Source organism: Hypomesus nipponensis, chromosome 12 (genome assembly GCF_054491055.1).
Source record: "Hypomesus nipponensis isolate SF chromosome 12, ASM5449105v1, whole genome shotgun sequence".
Classification (NCBI taxonomy): domain Eukaryota; kingdom Metazoa; phylum Chordata; class Actinopteri; order Osmeriformes; family Osmeridae; genus Hypomesus; species Hypomesus nipponensis.
In genome coordinates, this window is record NC_140372.1 from 6,506,126 (window position 1) to 6,527,342 (window position 21,217).

The 21,217-nt window shown below is 41.4% G+C and overlaps 1 protein-coding gene across 1 annotated transcript; it reads left to right on the forward strand.

Moving 5' to 3' along the window:
* Positions 1-1,423: 1,423 nt before the first annotated feature.
* Positions 1,424-20,882, forward strand: col5a2b (collagen, type V, alpha 2b). The gene is made up of 56 exons (XM_084667715.1): positions 1,424-1,608; positions 4,399-4,623; positions 4,962-5,171; positions 5,628-5,846; positions 6,156-6,172; positions 6,483-6,515; positions 6,725-6,757; positions 7,107-7,160; positions 7,323-7,415; positions 7,750-7,824; positions 7,931-7,975; positions 8,062-8,115; positions 8,425-8,478; positions 8,640-8,693; positions 8,866-8,919; positions 9,285-9,338; positions 9,458-9,502; positions 9,599-9,652; positions 9,756-9,800; positions 10,004-10,057; positions 10,187-10,285; positions 10,399-10,443; positions 10,964-11,062; positions 11,150-11,203; positions 11,455-11,562; positions 11,688-11,741; positions 11,909-12,007; positions 12,600-12,653; positions 12,763-12,861; positions 13,011-13,064; positions 13,188-13,241; positions 13,426-13,479; positions 13,657-13,710; positions 14,012-14,056; positions 14,223-14,321; positions 14,649-14,756; positions 14,889-14,942; positions 15,161-15,214; positions 15,470-15,523; positions 15,610-15,663; positions 15,914-16,021; positions 16,179-16,232; positions 16,323-16,376; positions 16,593-16,754; positions 16,948-17,055; positions 17,206-17,313; positions 17,409-17,462; positions 17,537-17,644; positions 17,754-17,807; positions 17,974-18,081; positions 18,341-18,394; positions 18,481-18,588; positions 18,947-19,298; positions 19,466-19,656; positions 19,733-19,975; positions 20,198-20,882. The coding sequence occupies exons 1-56, from the start codon at positions 1,518-1,520 to the stop codon at positions 20,342-20,344; spliced, it is 4,971 nt and encodes a 1,656-aa protein (XP_084523841.1). The 5' UTR covers positions 1,424-1,517; the 3' UTR covers positions 20,345-20,882.
* The last annotated feature ends 335 nt before the right edge of the window (positions 20,883-21,217 follow it).

Genomic DNA, 21,217 nt, shown 5'->3' on the forward strand with positions numbered 1-21,217 from the left:
TTGAAAGAGTTGCAAACCTCAATTGTAAAAAAAGTACTTTCCTGCATAGGCCACACATTTGTGGACAAAAAAACACTAAATACAGAATAGGCTATAATTTTGTTCTGTCCATGTAATTCAGCTCTTTAATTACAGTTTTAACTGAATTACGGTAAAAACTGTGGGAAGTTGGCAAAGAAATGCTTTCTATGGTTTTTCCACACTAGTTTTTTTGTTACATTGGGCAGTCTCTTCAGGTACAGTAAATTACCAGATAAGTATTATAAAGATAAGATAACATTTAGCTAAAATGCAATTGCATAATGTTTACCATTAGTACAAATGGAAAAAGATAACACATGCCTCAACTCTAAATCTTAAAACAAATTCAAATACGATTCATCTAACCAATATCAGTGAAGACGATCAGATATAAATTCAAAACACATTTGTGTCACATACAGTACATGTACTCTTTTTTACTCAGTATAGCTTTTTTGAACATATTTCTATTTGTACAGATGACAGAAATGTGTATGACTGTGTGTTTAGAGGGAGCTTTGCATTTCAAACTGACCCGATGGTCCCAGTTTCCCTTGACGGTAAATCATCTGGTCTTTTAACGCCTCTAAAACAGGCCACACAACTCTGATAACCTCACAGCTGCTCTCTGTTGTCAACACGAGAATCACAGGTGGACCAGCAGACAGTGATGGAGGAGATGGTAGTGTCACGTTCATCTTCTGTCCTTTACTTGCAGGGTTTTGTGCTTTGTTCGAAAGTAAGCAAAACAAATCTGGTGTCCCACAAACTGGCCCACCAGAGTAAAGCTGGAAAACAAATTAAATGGAGATGCATGTGACTTCAGTAAACAGTCCAGTCCGGAATAGCAATCAGCAAAGACATGCTGAAGATATAGGTAAAATATATGTAAACAAACACTGTATTTCTCCTCTAGTAAAGTAGGAGTTGAAAAGTATGTTTTAATCTTGCCTGAGTAAGTCCTCGTTTTAATGGTTGTATCCACAACTGTTTGTAATGACATACTGTATTTTGTTCCTGAATCTTTTTCATCTTCACAGAGGGCATCCCTCACTGGGGGACAACTGTCTGGAGACCAAAAAAAGAGGAGAAAAGCAGGCCAAATGATAGGTTGAGTCAAAGCATGGAGAGAGGGAGAGTGGGGCATGAGAGAGAGAGCGAGAGAGAGCGAAAGAGAGAGAGAGAGAGAGAGAGAGAGAGAGAGAGAGAGAGAGAGAGAGAGATAGAGAGAGAGAGAGAGAGAGAGAGAGAGAGAGAGAGAGAGAGAGAGAGAGATAGAGAGAGAGAGAGAGAGAGAGAGAGAGAGAAAGAGAGAGAGAGAGAGAGAAAGAGAGAGAGAGAGTGAGAGCTAGTTTGTTATATCCTATTCAGTTCAGGCAGTCATTCTGCCTTCACAGGAATGCTTGGATGTTATTCTGAATGGTATAACTTCTTCATCCTCTTGTCCTGCCCCTCTGCGTCTCTGTGTGGAGAAGGTGCGTGTTTCCCATACAGACATGGACACCTCCGGGCGCTCCAGGATTATTCTATGTGTGGCAATATCCTTGGCCCAAGTGTTTTCAGTGACCACTCAGAATGTAAAGCTCGGTGAGTAAATGTAAAAGTAATTACTGTTTTCAAAATACTCAATCTCTGAATGTGACAATGTGAGGCAAGGTGCGGCTGAATTTTGTAATGACTGTAGGCTGAACTCTCAGTCTACAGTACTTGTTGTTGTGGTGTGAAGAGAGAGAGAGAGAGAGAGAGAGTTTAGGTTGGCATAGTTGCTCAGATCACCAATATCAGTGAGAGCTTGTTTTTTTTTTACTTCATGACTGTAATATTTTGCAATCATTGTGATCATTTGCATCCCTAAATCCCTAAAACACAGCATCCCTAAAACACTGAATATCTGTGTCTTTAATGTCGTGATGGTCATTGTTTGCTTGAAAACATATAGGACTGTATATTAAGTGAAGACAGTTTCTATATACCTAATCCTCTTCTTTTGAGCATACACAATACCACACAATATCTTAGTATAATTCGTAACTTTCAGGGTGCTTCATGCTGTATTTAAATATGACTATATATGATGTATGTTTATGTCTAATGTTCAGAGTATTGTACACTCATTTCCCCCACCCACAGCAGATATAGTCCAACTTCCACACTGCCCTGCCACCCAACATCGAAACCACAGTGGCCATCATGGTGTCTGACCCTGAATCAAACATCACACCCAAATAGACTAACCCAAACCATATTTATTGTTGAAGGAAGTCAAAGGACAACACAGGTGTTGAACGCTGGCTGACCAATAAAATGTCAATAGATTAAGCATTTTTTTGGCACTTATTTGAATTGATAACTGATTCAACGTTCCTTGTAAAATAGACAGCTAAAAACAAAATAGTATTACTCTATAATACCCTTTAATCTGAAATGTCTCAAACAGATCAGTTCCTGATTACATTGATTGTTTAAAGGAAAACCAATACCAATAGCCAAGGTGGGAATAACTGACACTGGATTTTTGTCAGTGGATCTGATTTTCAGAACATTCTCACCACAAAGAAGAATGTAGAAGTCTCAATCAAAAATACACTCAAATTCTGTGCTAAAGTCTCAATGTGTGCAGGTCTGGCTGGGTTATTTTGGTACAAGGCAGAGGCAGAATGAAGGGTTTTTGAAGGCCATGGTTATAATGATGTGGGCTCCTGGTGGGGACAGACTAAAACAGGCCAGTGATTTTGGTCAGACTTCGTGCCAAAGACAAGACACACCCAGTGAGATAATGCTGGATATGAGAATATGCTTCATACTATACCCATCTCTACACATAACTGTACGAGGATTTCAACATTTCTGCTGCGCAGGGAAGAATGTGGTTTACTGGTGTGTCACCTGACATGACAAATCTTAATTCCATCTTAATACCATCCAACACCTTACAAGGTTTACTGTAACTGAAAAAGCAACTCCCATTGATGGAAGATTTGCAAAAATTTCAAAGCTTTAAGCATTGTTTGCCCTCTGAAGTACAATCCATTTTCTTACTTCATTTGGAAGGATGGGTCATAAATGAGAGAGACAGCAGCACAGAAATGTTTAGGACCTGTAATCTAACCACGGTAGATACCAAGTATATTCTTCATGTTGGAGATAGTTAAGGCCGAACAGCTGAATCTATGGAATCCACGTGGCTTGTTTTATGTCATGGTCAGTTGTAGGTGGAGTTAAATGAGAGAGATAGACAGACAAGAAGGAGTGCATGACAGACAGGGATGTCATGTTCCTATCAGTAGTTACAACAGGTGTGACGTGAAAATGACGTAGGAAAAATCACTCATCTGACAAGAGGTTTGAAACTTCCAGCCAATCTACAGGATGGATGCTATAAATTGGATTAGATCCTATACCTTTTAAAAACAAGGCAACTGAAAACAATACAAAAAGGATAAGATGTCAGATAATACCCAGGAACAAATCATTTACGTCTAACAAAGTCAGGATAATGTACAAAGATACGTAACTGATTCAATTATTACACTTTTTGCTCATTTTTAGAGTGTTAAATAAAAGTTATGACACACGTTGAAACGTTTAGATTTTACAGCACTGGTGTTTACTGGGTGTGGCCCTTCTGCCTCTGAACAGAACAGAAAGGCATAGGCTCTCCAGAAGCCCAACATATAATACAACCTCTGTGGTTTCCCTTGAAATAACTCCTGCTTTTAAAAATGGACTACTCTCTTGAGGAGAGGCTCTCCCACATAATTAGTGCTTAGAGCCTTGCTAAATCTATCATATCAAATGGATTCAGATTTGATCTGGGTTTATGTTGCAGGTGGGGCTTGTGCCCGACATATTATTTTTCTTAATGTGAAGTCAACAAAGCTAGGTCAGGAGGTTTATAAAGCAGCAGCTAGTTTTAAGTCACATTTGGAAAAATAAGATCAGATCTAAAGATTTCTCTGCTGGCTGAGCAAAGGGAGAGACTGTAATCACTGGTCACATTTTCTTGACCCAAATGTTTTTTTGTAAAGTTTTTTTCTTGTCAGTTTTTTTTTTTTTTACCAATGTCAGAAGAGCTCACACAATGTGACAAAACTATTTAAATTGAAAGAACTTCAAATTATAAAAGCATTATTAGTAGAACTGAAATCCTTCATTAAGTAAGACAAGGGTATTTTGTCATCTCATCAGTTACAAGTACTCATGCAAGTCATTCTGTGACACGGTTTGTCCTGTATGAGCGCCCTCTACTGGGAAGTAAGTGAAAGTACCATCATGACGTCCCAGTGTACACAACCAAATACCTCGTTAGGACGTGAGTATTGTGATGGGGATACCCATCCTGATGAAATTAATGTTCCTCTGTTGTGTGCTTGATAGGGGACAAAGATAGCTGTACAGAAAAAGGCCATGTCTACTCCAACAATGAGATATGGAGCCCAGAGCCCTGTAAGATCTGTGTTTGTGAGGCCGGGACTGTGGTCTGTGAAGAGGTCCAGTGTGAAGACCTGACAGACTGTGAGACAACAGTGACACCTGAGGGAGAGTGTTGTCCTGTCTGCTCTCAGGCAGCCTCGACCTCAGCACCTGGCACAGATGAGAAAGGTGTGAACTGTGCACAAATTTGACCTGCTCATTCAATAAAACCAGTATTGCAGTCAGTATGGTCCAGTTTTGATTTATATTATTTTTACAAAATAATTTTTGAAAACCACATACAATACTGTACTTTAATTAGTAATGAAACATTAAAATGTATACAACTTATAAATACAAACATCTTAAAACGTTACTTTGCAAATCATCTAGACCACTGTACATTTATAACAAAAAGATCCAGAAGGTTGTTGATGAATCAACTGTGGTCCACATGTTGGGCAATTTCAAACATTTTAAATCTTTAATTGACTCTTTAATATAAGTGGTGCATGCTTGCTCTACAGGGGACGAAGACATCTGTACAGAAAATGGCCATGTCTACTCCAACAATGAGATATGGAGCCCAGAGCCCTGTAAGATCTGTGTTTGTGAGGCCGGGACTGTGGTCTGTGAAGAGGTCCAGTGTGAAGACCTGACAGACTGTGAGACAACAGTCACACCTGAGGGAGAGTGTTGTCCTGTCTGCTCTCAGGCCGCCACAGGAGTACAACCAGGTGTGTCCACATCATCACCTTCTGAACAGGCAGAACGTTCTCTTATTGACGTTTCATGCAAAAGTACTGATCATTGTGTTATCTGGGGTTTTGGAACTCATATTTCAGATGAATTTCTGATTTAATTGAGCATACAGTTGACCCCAACCCTATTATACTCTCAGATCAAATTACTATAAATCTCTTCTCCAACCTGCCTGGGGATTCTGTGTTGCTCTCGTTTCTATGGACAGTTGATGGCTTTTAGCTCCTCATACAAAATGGTCGAGGGGAAAACCAAAGGAGCGACTGCTCACCCAATCTTGTTAACCAGACCCATGTTTGTATCTGGGTGTGTCAGTGTGGTTGATCTGTACAATGATAACTTCAGGGTCAGTGTGACTGCCCTGCTGTACCTATGAATGCAATCAATTCCGTATCATGACTGAAACTCATTCTCGCTCCTTGTCTCCGAAGAGGTGCAGAGATTGGAACATTGCACAGACAACGGTCAGGCCTACGCACACAATGAGATCTGGAGGCCTGAGCCCTGTCGTATGTGCGTGTGTGACGGAGGCGTGGTCATCTGTGACGAGGTGCAGTGTGAGCCGGTGGTGAACTGTGAGAGAGTGGTCATCCCAGAGGGTCAGTGCTGCCCACTGTGTGACACCTTCGCCAGCGCTAAGAGGATCATACGTGAGTTGTTGCTTTTACAACTGTGGTGTAGTTGAGGTGTGGCTCTATTGGTTGGTTTTACATTGACATTCTAAACCCCCTCCCTCTTAGAGATTTCCTAAGTATTACATTGTTGCACTGATATTAGAAAAAGGAGACAGATGCCTCCATTGCATTACCCGCAAATCACGCCATACTGTAGTGGGAGGTGCTATTTATACCACATTGTTGAATTACATTATTCATGGTTGTGGTTTGTGGTCAAAATATGTGACAGTAGAAATCGAGAAACTTGATTAATACATTATTTTCTTTTGAATCTCTCCCCAGAACTAATGGCTTTAAAGGTAAGACATAATTCAAAGTATGAGGCATATTAAGCTTTTGTCTTTTATACCTCTCATGGCATTAAACATCAGTTGTTAAAAATACAAGAAGGCTTGATGCCAAAACATGTCAGAGTTGACCAAGCCATGACAGTAAAGGTGTTTTAAAGAGTGCCTTGTATTTTTATTTCACATGGACCCCCCATCCAAAGAACACCACAGACTAAATATTTTTGAATCCCTAAAGTGCTCCTATCCAAAAAAAATTAAACATCACTGAAATTCAATTTCAGTTTGTTTCTGGCTGTAATTGAGACATTTACATTTGCAGGGCCAAAAGGGTGAACCAGGTGACATTCCTCACGTAAGTGTCTATTCCAGATTGCATGGAAAATGTGCGTTTGTTGCTGGATTTCATGAAATAATGTAATATTTGTATATTTAAAAGAGGCGTGCCTGGGTTGATCATAGCCCTTGTACCATAACATTTTTTGGATCAATTTGGCTTTGACCATAGAGACAAGTCTCCATATAATTTGTTGTTGATTCATACCTTCATGTATTTTTCTCCAGGTTGTTGGAATTGTGGGTCGACCTGGACCTATGGTAGGGAATACATTTCATAATTGTTTTATTTTTCTGACATAGTGAGATCTGTGTAAATCATGTTTACTTGGCAACACTAGATGGTGCCATTGCTTTAATTAAAATCAACAGGATCCACACTTATGTTCTGAAAAGTCAAACTACATGAATCATGTGTTTTTCTTGATTTTGTGATAAAAAGTTTTAGGTTTGAGATAAATTCAAACTTCTTTAATCATGTTGCACCCGTTTCTCAAAATTCCCAAAAGTATTCTTAAATAAAGGTGAAAAAATATATAAATTAATACTATATATGTACTACAACGTTGTTTTCTCCACTTGTGATGACCTGTCTCTACTGTGTATTCAGGGTCCCCCAGGGTCCCAGGGGACCACTGGACACCGGGGATTCAAAGGCAGACGTGTACGTCCAAAAAACTGACTTTACATCACTTTACAATTATAAAAATGTACTACAGACAGCTAAATCCTGACCCTTATGTATTATATACTCATCCATATACCCATCTGGGTCTGAGTATTGATAAGCTGTATATATTTCTTATACATATTTCCTTGTGTGCAGGGTGTTCCTGGACCACCTGGCTTTGATGGGGAACCTGGGGTTCCAGGGAACCCTGGAGAACCAGGACCCTCCAGCCAGCCCTCACTTCCTGGGGTGAGTGAGTCTGTTGACCCCAGCCCCTGCAGCCTGCATCTGGACTCTAGTCCATAGAAACAGGAGCACAGTTGTGTTTGAGAAACCCTGTCCATCGAGCACTGACAGCGCCCTAAACAAGGGTTTATCTGCACTTTTAGTTTTAAATCACTTTAATGAATATGCGCATACATTATTGATATCAGGGAGATAATAAAGAAATGTATCTTAATGTCTGTTATGTCACCAGCCTAGAAAAAGACGAGTAGATGTAAAAAAAAAGAAACGTAGACGTATAAACAAACAAAAAAACACATTGGACTGAAAATGTGTTTTTTCCTTTTTTATCACTCAGAGTCAGTTGGTCTCTCAAATGGCTGCTGGCTTCCATGAGAAATCAGGACTGGCTGGGATGGTGTCTGGAACAAGAGTGAGTGTTTCTGAATCTGTTCAGATTGTGGCCGTATGTAAAATAAATGTGTACCTGCAGTAGGCAGTGTGTATCTTATCTATCTGTTCTTACTCTGTTTCTATAGGGTGAAGCAGGGCCAAGGGGGCATCCGGGGTCGACCGGACCACCCGTATGTCTACGATGGGCCGAACACATTTTAAATCAGAGTCAAATAAAAGTTTTGTAGGATTTAATATACTTTTCCAATTTCTTCAGGGTCCTTCTGGAGCGCAGGGAATCCCAGGGGAGGCAGGAGAACCAGGACCGATGGTCAGTAGACCTGGATCAAAATACCATTTGAAATCCTTCAGCTTTTTGTATTTCTTCTTTATTTTACATCCATCTTTTCAGCATCTACATCAATATTCTTGTCTGACACAACATAATTATGCAGTGACAGATTTCAGATGGCATCCCTAATGATTAAGGTCATTTGGGGAGAAAATCTGATATTTTTGCAATTGAGTATATATGTGATTGCACCGACCACATGGTTTCTGCAAATGAGATTAATTGTATAACATGTTTTGCTGTAGAGTAGTGATTTAGCTTGTGATAAAAAGTGATGTATTTCCATAGGGCTCCTATGGTCATAGAGGACCTGAAGGTCCACCAGGAAAACCAGGACCTGATGTAAGTGCACTACCCAATAAATTCACCAGACAAACTCTGTGGCTGGGGGAATTTTAGGTTATGGTTTGGTTCCTGCTTGAAGTAACTAGCCCAAAGCATTTTATAGATGATTCACCTGTGAGGTAAGATGAAATGAATTATGTGTCATGTTTCTTTATCAGGGTGCGCCAGGCGCGCCAGGAAACACTGGAGAACAGGGATTCGCTGGGTCTCAGGTAGAAACACAAATCCAAACAAGACCAAACTCTGACATAGCAATGAATGACTGTTTTCATACTGTACCTTTCATAAATGCAAGTAAAGACATGTTGAATAGTTAGCACATAAACATTTTGCTAAATGTGCTACTGAGAAGGGTATCACAATGCTGAATCAAACACATTTCAGGGTTCGAGAGGTTTCCCTGGCCTACCCGGTCATCCAGGAATGAAGGGTCACAAGGTGAGATCATTTTTTGTTGTGGATTTGCACAAGGTTAGGTGGGTCAGTTTTTTATTACTTCAGTCAATCTAGGACTTTCTACAAAGTCTTGTTTTAGGAGCTATGAAAAAGTAATAATTTTAATTTTATTGTATGATGTTTAATCGGACCTATTCAAAATACTTGTGTACTGTACTAGCTTTATATGGTTGAAGGACAAATCAGACCTACTGCTACTACTACTACTAAAGCAATATAGTACGAGTGCGAGTGGGGTTGTTGAGGAATATACCACGGGTGGTGTTCGGTCGTAGTGGCGTAGGAGTGGCGTAGGCAACAACAACGGTGGTATATTACTACATATGATATGTGTTTCTCAATGACAGGGTCATGCTGGCCTTGGGGGATCCAGAGGAGAAACAGGAGCGGTTGGATTAAAGGTAGACACAATTTTAAGTCATATGGTTTAGGAATATACTCAATTACATCTCGGTTGTGTGCTTTAATTTTTTTTTGTTTACGAATGAAAGTTTGACAAGTAAAAGTATGTTTTTTACAGGGCGTATCGGGTGTCCCTGGGGGAATGGGGCCTTTGGGCCCACCGGTAGGTTACACAATGGTTGCATAATGATTGAATTTGTAAACATGAAAACGTTTCCAAAGAAATGCTGTTTTAATAGACCCACTATAAATATTTTAGGGTCCCATGGGCATGCCAGGAGAGAGAGGCAGAAGTGGTCCTGGTGGAGCAGTGGTGAGTGAAAGCTGATGAGAAACAGACAAGTTTGACAAGAGTTAGAATAGAATATGCATGATGAAATCCTGCCTCAATCGCTCTGTCCTTTCTCTACTTACAGGGAAAACGTGGTCTTCCTGGTCATATTGGTAAACCAGGTCCCATGGTGAGAGTTTAAACCAAACCCAAGGAAGGCTGAGTACAGACTTGACTTAACACATTAACTTTGAAAAGAGGTCAGAGTACATTTCTACTTTACTGTAAACAAAGGGACACATATGCTACACGAATAGGCAGCATGTTCATATATTTTTGAAGAATTTAAGTGAGATCACACATACTTACTGTAATATGCACTTCTAATCTCAGGGTTCAGTGGGAATCAATGGTGCTCCAGGTTATCCAGGTAGTCCTGGCATGAAGGTGAGTACACCACCTTTGTCAACAAAAACTGTCTTGAACAAAGAGACCCTGATATTTGATTTGTTGCTGAAGTACTACAGGACTCTTTTAAATGCCAGATACAGCATGTCAAATATCTGTTTTGTCCAGGGTGAGGCGGGACCGACGGGGGTCCGGGGAACTGAGGGCCCCCAGGGGCAACGAGGGGATCCTGGACGCGTGGGACTTCCTGGACCCACAGGAATTCAAGTGTGTTGCTAGTCAGCTAAGATAATTGCAAACATACAGTTTACAAACTCATTATGCTTATTTGCTACATGCACACAGACTAGCTGACAGATTTTATTTTCTAATCCATCCAGGGTCCTTCAGGAACAGATGGAGCTCCAGGAAGCAGGGGCTCAACGGTATTAACATGTCATATGTTTTATTCTGTGTTTCTACTTTTCATTTTAAAAACATCTGTATTCTGCCCATCACAAATGGGAAAAACAGCAGGCAACAGCAACATCAGGATGACAAGTCTCTCCCTATACTAAATAGTTTCATTCATAAGATTCACCAAAGTGTTGGATTGCATTTGAGAACATGATAGACTCTGTGCTATGTTGTGCACCAGTATTAGACTAGTAGATAGGAATCATGACTGATTGGTCATTATTATTATTTTATTGATAGACAGATTATTATTATATATACATATTTGTTTTAAATAAAATTGTAGGATCATATAACAATTTTTATTAAAGCACTAATGTGCGAAAAACACGTGTATCTGGGAGCAGAAAGGACCGATGAGACAATTGTGTCATGTAAGGAGAACGTAAATATTACCATGTACATGGTTTGTGTCATGTAAGGAGAACGTAAATATTACCATGTACATGGTGATCTTACTAGGAGAGCCTAACTTTTTATCTATTTTAGGGAATGCCAGGAGTTCTGGGCCCAGTCGGACTGCTTGGCCCAGCAGGAACACCTGGACCTCAAGGTACCACAGGCCTAGACGGGCCGAAGGGACAACTGGTGAGAGTTCAATTTGACCGACCTGGGTTGTTCATCTTTCTTTGTGGGTGAAAAACAACTGTGAATCACTGTGGTTTCCCCCTACAGGGAGATCCTGGTGTGGAGGGCTTCAAAGGAGAAGCTGGACTCAAAGGAGAGATAGTAAGATATGCCTATTTGCATTAGTGGCCTTTAGTGCTGTGTCCTCAATGGGTCCCTGTGTGTGGATAGATGGATAAATGGAGAGATTGATGGATGGAGGGATGCAGTGAAGGATATATGTATGAATGAACGATGGATCGATGGAAAATAGAGAGATGCATGGACAATGGATAGATGGCGGTGTGAATTGATAGATGGATGTTTTAATAGATGTGGATAAATTCATTTTTTCAAACTGAACGCCCCCACAGGGTTCACCGGGTCTCCACGGTACAATAGGGCCAATGGGGGACGAGGGAAAGAGGGGACCGAGGGGGGACAGCGGGGCCATCGGCCCCCCCGGACCTACTGGTGAAATGGTGAGTGTCTGAACATTATTGTTTCTCTTCTCAATGAGTTTTTCAATGAGTATTGAACAAATAGTGTCTAAAATATTGTATATTTTTTTATTGTACAACTTACATGTTATTCATTTCATTTTCAGGGTGCTCCAGGAAACAGGGGCTTCCCCGGTGGAGATGGACTGCCTGGTCAAAAGGTTCGCTGGATTATTTTAAATTATGTTTGCTTAATCCCAAATGCAATTTTGGTTACCTTTTGAATTAGAATGTATTCAAATTGATTGACATCAATCAGACACTGCATCATGAATTCTTAGTCTTCAGTGGGTTACCAACCCTTTGATGCTGATTCATTTTCCTAAAGGGGGCCCAAGGTGAAAGAGGACTGGCCGGTTCATTTGGAGCCAAAGGCCTTGAAGGTGACCCTGGGCGCACCGGAGAGCCTGGTTTGCCCGGAGCAAGGGTGAGATTACAGCCATGTTCTTTTATTTGACCATGCTATCACATGACCCAAAACACACTGTGTATGATAAACTGGAAGAAATAAAACACGGAACTCAATAACAGATGGCTTGTTAGTGTGCTTTACATAGGGAGTACAACGGTACTTTGGAATGATTTGCTGGACCTGATGTTAGTTTCCTCCAGGAAAACAATGACTCTTATTGAGGGACTGGTTTCTCTTGTTGGTTAGTTGTAACTGATTCAACTTATTGTACTCGCTTTGAATTATATTATAGTTGCTTGCTTTCCTACAGGTACACTCTTGCACTTTTGGAGGTTCATGTTGTTTAATTGTAACTTGTTTAACTACATCCTCTTTTGTTTCTTCCCATTTGCTTTTCACAATGTATGCTTCAGGTTTTGGCTACAGACAATGTTTTTGGGCCTATCTCGTTGTTCATGATCATTGACCTATGCACTTTTGTAAAGTTCTCTCTTGGAAGTCGCTTTGGATAAATCGTCTGCTAAATGAATACATGTGAATGTAAATGAACGCTCATCTACAAAGCCCAAAGCCTAAAACAAAAAATCTGTTTCTACTTCATATTCAGGGCTTGACAGGCATTGCCGGTAGCACAGGAGCTGAGGGAAAACAAGGACCAATGGTAAAGAGTCATGACAAATACAACATACTGTGTTGCACAGGAGGAGAGAGAGACAGTCACGTAGAGACCAACACTGAAACCTGTCTGTGTCTGTCGGCCTGCCTTTCAGGGAGGTTCTGGAGAGGATGGGAAATCAGGACCAGCAGGGCCAGGTGGATCAAGGGGTCTAGCTGGTTCAATGGGCCTTCCAGGACCAAAGGGCTTCACTGTCAGTACCTCTCGAGTCATCAGTGTTAAAAAGGCAGCTTGCTAAACCACCTGAACTGTTGTGTTTTGTGTTGTCCAAATATCACTTACAAATGCATTGGATTAAATAGAGCAGTGACCAATGTTGATGCCGAAATCTTGTATTTTCAGGGAGATCCTGGGAAGGCAGGAGAGGTGGGAACCCCAGGACCTGCAGGTCAAAGGGTAGGTCCAGAAGAAACTTTTTCTAATCTTTTCTTTTGTGATTTGCTGTTAGACTGCTGAATGATTGAGAAAGTATTCTACAAACTGTAAGATATAAGTCACTAAAAAGTTATTCTATTTCAGGGAGTTAATGGAAAGGATGGTGAAGAAGGTGCAGCAGGTTCAACTGGCCCAGCAGTAAGCCTATTCAATTCCAGTTCTATGATTTATAAAATTGAATTTTACTGAATTTTACCTGCACTTACCAACATTACTATATGTGCGCTGAATTGAACACTGACATCTCTGAAAATAAATGACAAGCTAAGGTTGCCATGGAGTTGCTGCTAATGCAAATCTTTTCACAATTATTTTTTTAAAGGGAATAGCAGGGAAGAGAGGAGAACAAGGACCTCCAGGTCTAAACGGTTTTCAGGTGGGTTCCACAATTATACTAGATTACAGACTTTTCAATACAAATACATTTTGGGTGCTCTGTGGTTGAAATAATTGACACTTCTCAGTAATCAGAGACATTTCAATGAGAGCTGACGGAAGTTGTGAGTAAAAAAGAAAAAACACTACACTTGAGTTCTGTTCTGTCTGATTGCAGGGTTTACCAGGACCCCCAGGTCCCCCTGGAGAGTCTGGGAAGCCAGGAGACGAGGTACAGCAGCAGATGTACACACAAGATAACAGTATCACACACACACACACACTATAGTCTCACACATCTACAGTATGATACACACTGTAGAACTGTCACATGCTTCTCAATCATATACCTGATCTTGTGTGTCCTGTGTTTCTAAAGATATATAAAACAAATCTGGTACACCTATTTTGGAAAGTAATCCATAGCTTTACTAGGGTTTAATACAATAGGATGAGTATAAACACGATTTGGTTTCTACAAAATGGTTAACCTTAACAAAAATAAGAAAAAATTGAATCTTTGTTGTGTCCAGGGTATTGCTGGAGAGGCGGGAGTCGTAGGTCTGACAGGACCAAGGGTAAGTTATTTATGGCACTGCCGTTTTCACTTTGACCACAATGGCGTCCAAATCATTGATCTTGGATTGTAACGGTTTACATTCCTAGTCCCAACCATATACCAGGACTGTACATAGAGAAAGCAGTTGAGAGATGACTGATAACCAGATTCATCCTATATCCTAGGGTGAACGTGGAACACCAGGAGAGAGAGGAGAGGTGGGACCTAATGGACTACAGGGGCCTAAAGGTGGCCCTGGAACACAAGGACTTGATGGTCCAAAGGTACATCCTTTATTGTATGCACTGTAGGAGAATGTGTTCAGACTTTATACTATATGCACACATACTTAATGGCATACAGTTAGTCCTTGTAGGTTCAGTAAAGAACACAGTATCATTGTGAACACTGTCTTTCTTAAGAACAGTCTGAGGTTCTTCATGGTATGCAGTTAGTCCAAGTATATTCAATGAAGAACAAAATATAATTGGGAATGCTGTCTTTGTTGAGAAGGGTCTCAAGTACAAGAGAGACAGAGACTTCTTCACAATACACCAAACTGACAAATAGATGTGGTTACAAAATGAGTCTCCATCCTCCCTATGTTAAAGGGCAATGCTGGTCCAGCGGGTGCTGTTGGAGACCCAGGACCCCCAGGCCTGCAAGGGATGCCAGGGGAGAGGGGCATTCCTGGCCCCTCTGGGCCAAAGGGAGACATAGTATGTGGGACTGAAATCCACTGTAGAATATACCACTTAAACACAAACAACTTTTTTTTTCAAAGCAATTGTGTAGGGGATATTTGTTTCATATTTAGCACTCTGATGCTGTGATGCCTCGTTGGTTTGCAGGGGACAGTGGGTGAGGCAGGACCAGTGGGTACTGCTGGAAATGATGGTGCACGGGTAAGACACAATGGCATAGGTCCATCAGATGTTCGTCAAACTTTTCAGTTGGAAAAAAATGGAACGTCTTAAAATAGCAGACTTTTGTCTCCAGAAACATTTTTTGTCTCAAATTTCTTTGCATGGCCCCAAAACAGCTAGTCTACATTTTGTAATTTAAGTATGAACAATTAATAGTGATCTCTTGTGAATCGTGTATTTTTTGTTTTCATTTAAAGGGACTTCCCGGTTCACTTGGACCAACAGGACCTGCTGGACCCAATGGTGCAAAGGTGAGCCACTCAGTGTCACCAGAAACTTATAAAAGATGTCTTAATGGCTAGTTGTTTTATTTAGACAGCTAGGAAACAGAGAGAAGGTAGACAGGGACAGGGAATGGAGAGAGTGGGATCTGAGCACTGGGAGTGGGTTAGTGTTTACATGTTTATTCCTTGATGTGTTTAAATGTTCCATTACAAACTGAGAGATTCAGAGATGTAAGTGTGGATGCAGTATGATGATGATGATCTCTATGTTGTGTGTTTCAGGGAGAATCTGGCCCTGCAGGACCAGCTGGACGAAGAGGATCCAGAGCCATGTCTGTCAGTAGAGCGTTCATGTATACACATTTGGCACTGATAAAGTATCATTGATTGCATTTTAATTGATCTATCTATTTCGGTTTTAGGGATCTCGTGGTGAACCTGGTCCAACTGGTGCTGCTGGATTCCCTGGACCTCCTGTAAGTAGCCACTATTTCACTTTTAACACCAATTAAGCTTTTGTTGGTGCTGAAATCTGTGGTCACAACAAATACTTAATTCCAACAAACACACAACTATTTTCATGTTCATACAGTCGAGGAAACTGCAGTTATTTGTTCATATTATGAATTATCGTATCCCTATTCTCAACCACAGTGACATGGAGATGATCTATGGTGATACATCCCAAAACAAGTGTTTAAATTATTTTCTTGTGTGTGCTCTAAGGGTGTGGATGGCCAGCCTGGGGTCAAAGGTGAGACAGGTGAACCAGGCCAGAATGGTGAGGCTGGATCTCCTGGACCTCAGGGTATAGCAGGAAAAACAGGAACACAGGTACGGTCCAGCTCTGTGGGACAACTCAATCCTTCAATGTGCAGTGAAAATGCAAATCAAAATTCATAAAAATTTTAGATTAGTCAAAATAGGGCATATTGCAGCGCTATATTAATCTATAATACTGAACTCAAAATGCTATGCTGATGTTTGTCAGGGGCCTGTGGGTGTGACTGGACTAAAAGGTGGAAGGGGGACACAGGGGGCAGCAGTGAGTAAAGGTTTTTCAATCATACTCACAATACTTTGAGTCTTTGAGTATTTGATTGAGCATTGATGTATTATCTACGCTACATTAAAGGGTCCATCTGGATTCCCTGGTCTCGCTGGAGGAGTTGGACCCGTTGGATCAGCCGTGAGTTTTCCTGTCAATGTTGCAAATCCAAATGAACACAATAGCTAGCTCTGCATTTGTGTGTTTGAAAAAAAAAGTGAAACTAGTTAATTTTACAGAAATTTGACTTGTTAAAATGCACTGTATCTCATTTCCACTGACTCAGACACCTCGGCTAGGCAGCAGAGTAGCAGACGGACAACTTTCTTTCTCAGAGAAAACATGTTTTTATCTCAGGGTGCAGTTGGGGCCCCCGGGCCTCTGGGTACCACAGGCAAGCCAGGTTCTAAAGGGATTCTAGGGGAGAACGGCCCCCCGGGGAGCCAAGGAGAGAGAGGGGCTCCTGGTCCAGCAGGAGGCTCCGGAGATAAAGGAGACTCTGGAGAGGATGGACCAGGGGTAAGAATTTTGATTTTAGCTTTTCCCACCTCCACAACGCTTTACAGACTGCAGTTATATATTTTATTAATATATATATATATATTTTTGACTTTAGATCAAACACTTTGACAAATTCATTTGGTGTTAGCAACATCCAATTCTAAAATCATGTTAATTATATCATTTAATAATAAATCATGTTTTATGACAGGGTCCTGACGGGCCTCCTGGACCTGCAGGGATCACAGGACAGAGAGGCCTAGTGGGCATGCCTGGACTCCGAGGCGAGCGCGGCATGCTGGGACTTCCGGGTCCAGCTGTATGTATTAGTCAGACCCGTGGAACTTACCAATCACTCACTTGCCAATCACTCAGCATTCAAATACAAATAATGACATCTCATCTCATTCGTTTACAGTGGCATTGATTAAATGCTGTGCATAATGTTAGAGATGTACCTTCTTCTCAGGGTCCTCCAGGTAAGGCAGGGACTCCAGGGGGTCAGGGAAGCAAGGGGCCCGCAGGTACGGTGGGCTTACCTGGACCAACTGGTCCTAAAGGAGAACCTGGTCCTGAGGTGAGTTCTCAGTTCACACTTTACTAATATAAATTAAGAGTGATAAGTAGGTCTGTATCACAGATGGATTCAAGTAAGGTTGCCTCTCTATGCAGGGAGGGGTTGGAGAGGATGGGACGCCTGGAACTGATGGCATCGTTGGAGCCAGGGTAAGATTCATATGATTGTTGTGTGTGTTTGTGTGATGCATGCATACCTTCGTCTGACTGTCTTGCCTGTGTAGGGAGATAGAGGCAACACCGGCCCTGAGGGTCTTGCTGGTGCTCAGGGGGGCACTGGGTCTCCAGGACCCATCGGCTCCACTGGAAACCCCGGCAAGAGAGGAAACAATGTGAGTCCTCTTTTCAACTCATTTATTTTGTTTATTCACTGGGTCTGCTAGAACGATGATCTTGATGGAAATAGTTTCCCCTTATTGGATTCTGTCTGTTTAACAATAGGGTTCTAAGGGACCCCCTGGCCCTCTTGGCTCAGCAGGAATACGAGGAAAGTTGGTGAGTGGTAACTTAGCTCTTATTCATTGTGTCTTTAAGTGTTTCCACTTGTAAAACTTGTAATTATCACATTATGTTGATTAAACAACAAACTGATGCTGTAATGTAGAGTCAAGTTTGCATATGCATATTAACAACAACAAAAAAACCTTTGTGTGATTCTTAGGGGCCTCAAGGGCCACTGGGAGATAAGGGAGCACGTGGCAATCAGGGAGAGAGGGGCCAGAAAGGACACAGGGGCTTCACCGGACTCCATGGCTTGCCTGGGACGACCGTAAGCAGAAATGCGCTTTCTCAATCACACCATAGAATGCAAAAACTACAATCCCCCTGTAGAAAATACAGGAAGCACACAGCAAATCACACACCTCCACACTATCCTAGTTTTCCAGGTGTCTCCTAGTGAACTCACTGTCAACCTATTCCAATTTTCCTAATAATGAAATTGTTGTTTCTGAGCAGTAATACACACAATAAACACAATGATAAACACAGCATGCTGATGGCTAATTTCAGATGTTTGGTTTATTTAGGGACAATCAGGGGATGTGGGAGCACAAGGCATCACTGGACCGACTGGGCAGAGAGTAAGTGCACAGAAACAAACTTGACCAGAATGTGTGGTTATTAAGGTACAGTCAAGTTACATCTATTTTCTAATTGCTACATTTAGGGCCCCCCTGGTGTGGTCGGCCCCCCAGGAAAGGAAGGATACATTGGACATCCCGGGCCTATGGGCTCTCCCGGTACAAGAGGAGCCTCTGGCGACATTGGACCAGAGGTACAAATCTTTTGGCCCAGAAAATATGTTGTGGGGGGAGTCAGATGACTGAGCGGTGAGGGGATTGGGCTTGTAATCAGAAAGTTGCTGGATCAATTTCCCCCCCGTGCCAAAATGACGTTGTGTCCTTGGGCAAGGCACTTCACCCTACTTGCCTCTGGGAAAATGTCCCTGTACTTACTGTATGTCGCTCTGGATAAGAGCGTCTGCTAAATGACTAAACATAAAATGTAAATGTGTAAACTCAATGGTCAAGTTATATACAAAAGTTTGGCTACAGCTGATAAATTATTTGCATTTTTGTTAAATAATCTTTGAAACTTTTACCTATTTTAAACGTTTTTCTTTCTCTCCTAAGGGACCTCCAGGAGAACCAGGCCCCCGTGGTCCTCCTGGGTCTCCTGGACCCCCCACGGCTGCTGTGGATGACCTTTTCGGGAGCCCCTTCGACTATGACTTTGATGGGGGCGCACCACCCCCTATAGAGTTCGGCAAGGCCGCAGACGCCCCTCCTCCTCCGCCTGAGTTCAATGAGGATGAGGCCCTTCCCAACAAGGCCTCAGATGTGGTCCGTGTAGATAAGGGGGTCCAAACCACACTGAAGACCCTCAGCGGACATCTGCAGAACCTGCGCAGTCCAGACGGCAGCCGTGCTCACCCAGCCAAAACCTGCCAGGACATCAAACAGTGTTATCCTCTAAAACGCAGTGGTGTGTAGCTTTAACATGTTTTAATGGCTTTGACAGTCTGACTTCATTCGGTTTTTTGAAGGTCTGTGTAGGTCTTTGTAGTGTGTGTAGATTGTCAAGTGACTGACACTGGCGTTTGATGCGTTTTCATTTCATAATGCTTTTGTGATCTGATATTCTGGTATTAGGTGATTACTGGGTGGATCCCAACGAAGGGAATGCCAAGGATGCCATTAAGGTGTTCTGTAACATGGAGACCGGAGAAACTTGTATCCCAGCCAACCCTGCAAACATACCGCAGAAAACATGGTGGACGAAATCTACTCCTAGCCCAACCAAACCTTTGTGGTTTGGAGCTAACATGAATGGAGGAACAAGAGTGAGTACACAAAAGACAAATTCAAAAATTATGAATATTTTTTCTGAAACTCACTTTGCCCAACATATGATTTCAGTTCAACTATGGCAACAAAGGGGACGAGCCCAACACTGTGGCCATTCAAATGAAGCTGATCCGGCTTTTGTCCAAAGAGTCGGTCCAGAATGTCACCTTCCACTGCAAGAATAGCGTGGCCTACAAAGATGAAAAGAGTGGCAACCTGAAGAAAGCACTCGTCCTCAAGGGTGCCAACGGACAGGACATCAGGGCTCAGGGTAACAACCGCCTCCGATACACTGTCCTGGAAGACGGATGTTCGGTAAGTTATCCACTCTGACTGTGGCTGTAGTAGAGCAAAGACTTTAAGATTCGAATGAATTACATATTCTTCCTACTGTTTCAATACAGTATGTTCCGCATGCCAGTGGTAGCTGTTCCTCAACTGAACACGTGTCCAGGAAATGTTTGGTTGTATACCAAGGGCATAATAATGAAGCATTAAAATGTGTTTTTCCAACTTCTTATTTTCTTGTGCTTTCAGGAACCAAATGGTATTGGGTCCAAGACTGTAATTGAGTACAGGACTCAGACAACGGCAAGACTGCCAATTGTAGACTTGGCCCCCATGGACATTGGCAAGGCGGATCAGGAGTTTGGTTTGCACATTGGGCCAGTTTGTTTCTCCTAAACTCAAACACATGAACAGAAATCGTTAGCCCTTTAAGGAGATTATCTTCTTCACAGAATTCCTTTCTCATTGTTGTTTGAATTTTGCAATGCAATTGAAGAAACAACCCTATTGTCTGTAGTCTGTGGTCAGTCTCTTCTACAGTATTCTATTTTCATGGTGGTAAGATGTCAAAAGCCACTCTAAGGGGTAACCCAGAGACTCTCGAACTACCTGCTGAATTGTTCAGTCATGTACATACTGTCAGGTCTGCTATTGAAATATTTATTGTGTCCAGAAATTTAAATTAGTGTTATTCTTAATTGAAAACATGCATGAAAATGGGTTCAGGCCCCAGAAGAAGAATCTACAGTATGTGTCCCAATTTTATCTTAGTTTGCTGAGGATTTTTTATGAAAAAAATATTTAGGATTTTTAATATATAATGATTTGGGCTTGTAAAAAAAGGTGTTCAAAATGAGGGTTTGTATATCAATGTTTCCTTGTTGATGACAAAAAGTTTGACAGTAAAAGCGACATCATGTAATTTTCCTGCAAATTTGTCTCTTATCTTTTTAGATTTTTAAAATATTTTTAATTATTTCTGGTGATTGTTATATAATTTTACTGTTAAATAAAAAACTATGAATGTATGTATTTTGAATCAAAAATATTCTTCAAAAAGGAGTGGGTGAATAATTTATTCATAATGAATCAAAAACTGTGATATTTCTATGTTGTAGAGACAATCCGAGGATATTACATGACCGTACAAGAGGGTGTAATTCAACCATTATTTTGTCAGGTTTAAGTAACATAATGGGAATGATACATGCTTGGGTAATTATACATAATATTGGGGTTATAATGCGTAATCGTGGTGGGATAATTTCT

Excerpts from the sequence above, each read along its gene's own strand:
- col5a2b (XM_084667715.1), top strand. The coding sequence starts at position 1,518 with ATGGACACCTCCGGGCGCTCCAGGATTATTCTATGTGTGGCAATATCC. Across the intron at positions 18,395-18,480 it reads CTGGACCGACTGGGCAGAGA|GGCCCCCCTGGTGTGGTCGG; the intron begins GTAAGTGCACAG and ends TGCTACATTTAG. Across the intron at positions 19,976-20,197 it reads TCCTGGAAGACGGATGTTCG|GAACCAAATGGTATTGGGTC; the intron begins GTAAGTTATCCA and ends TTGTGCTTTCAG.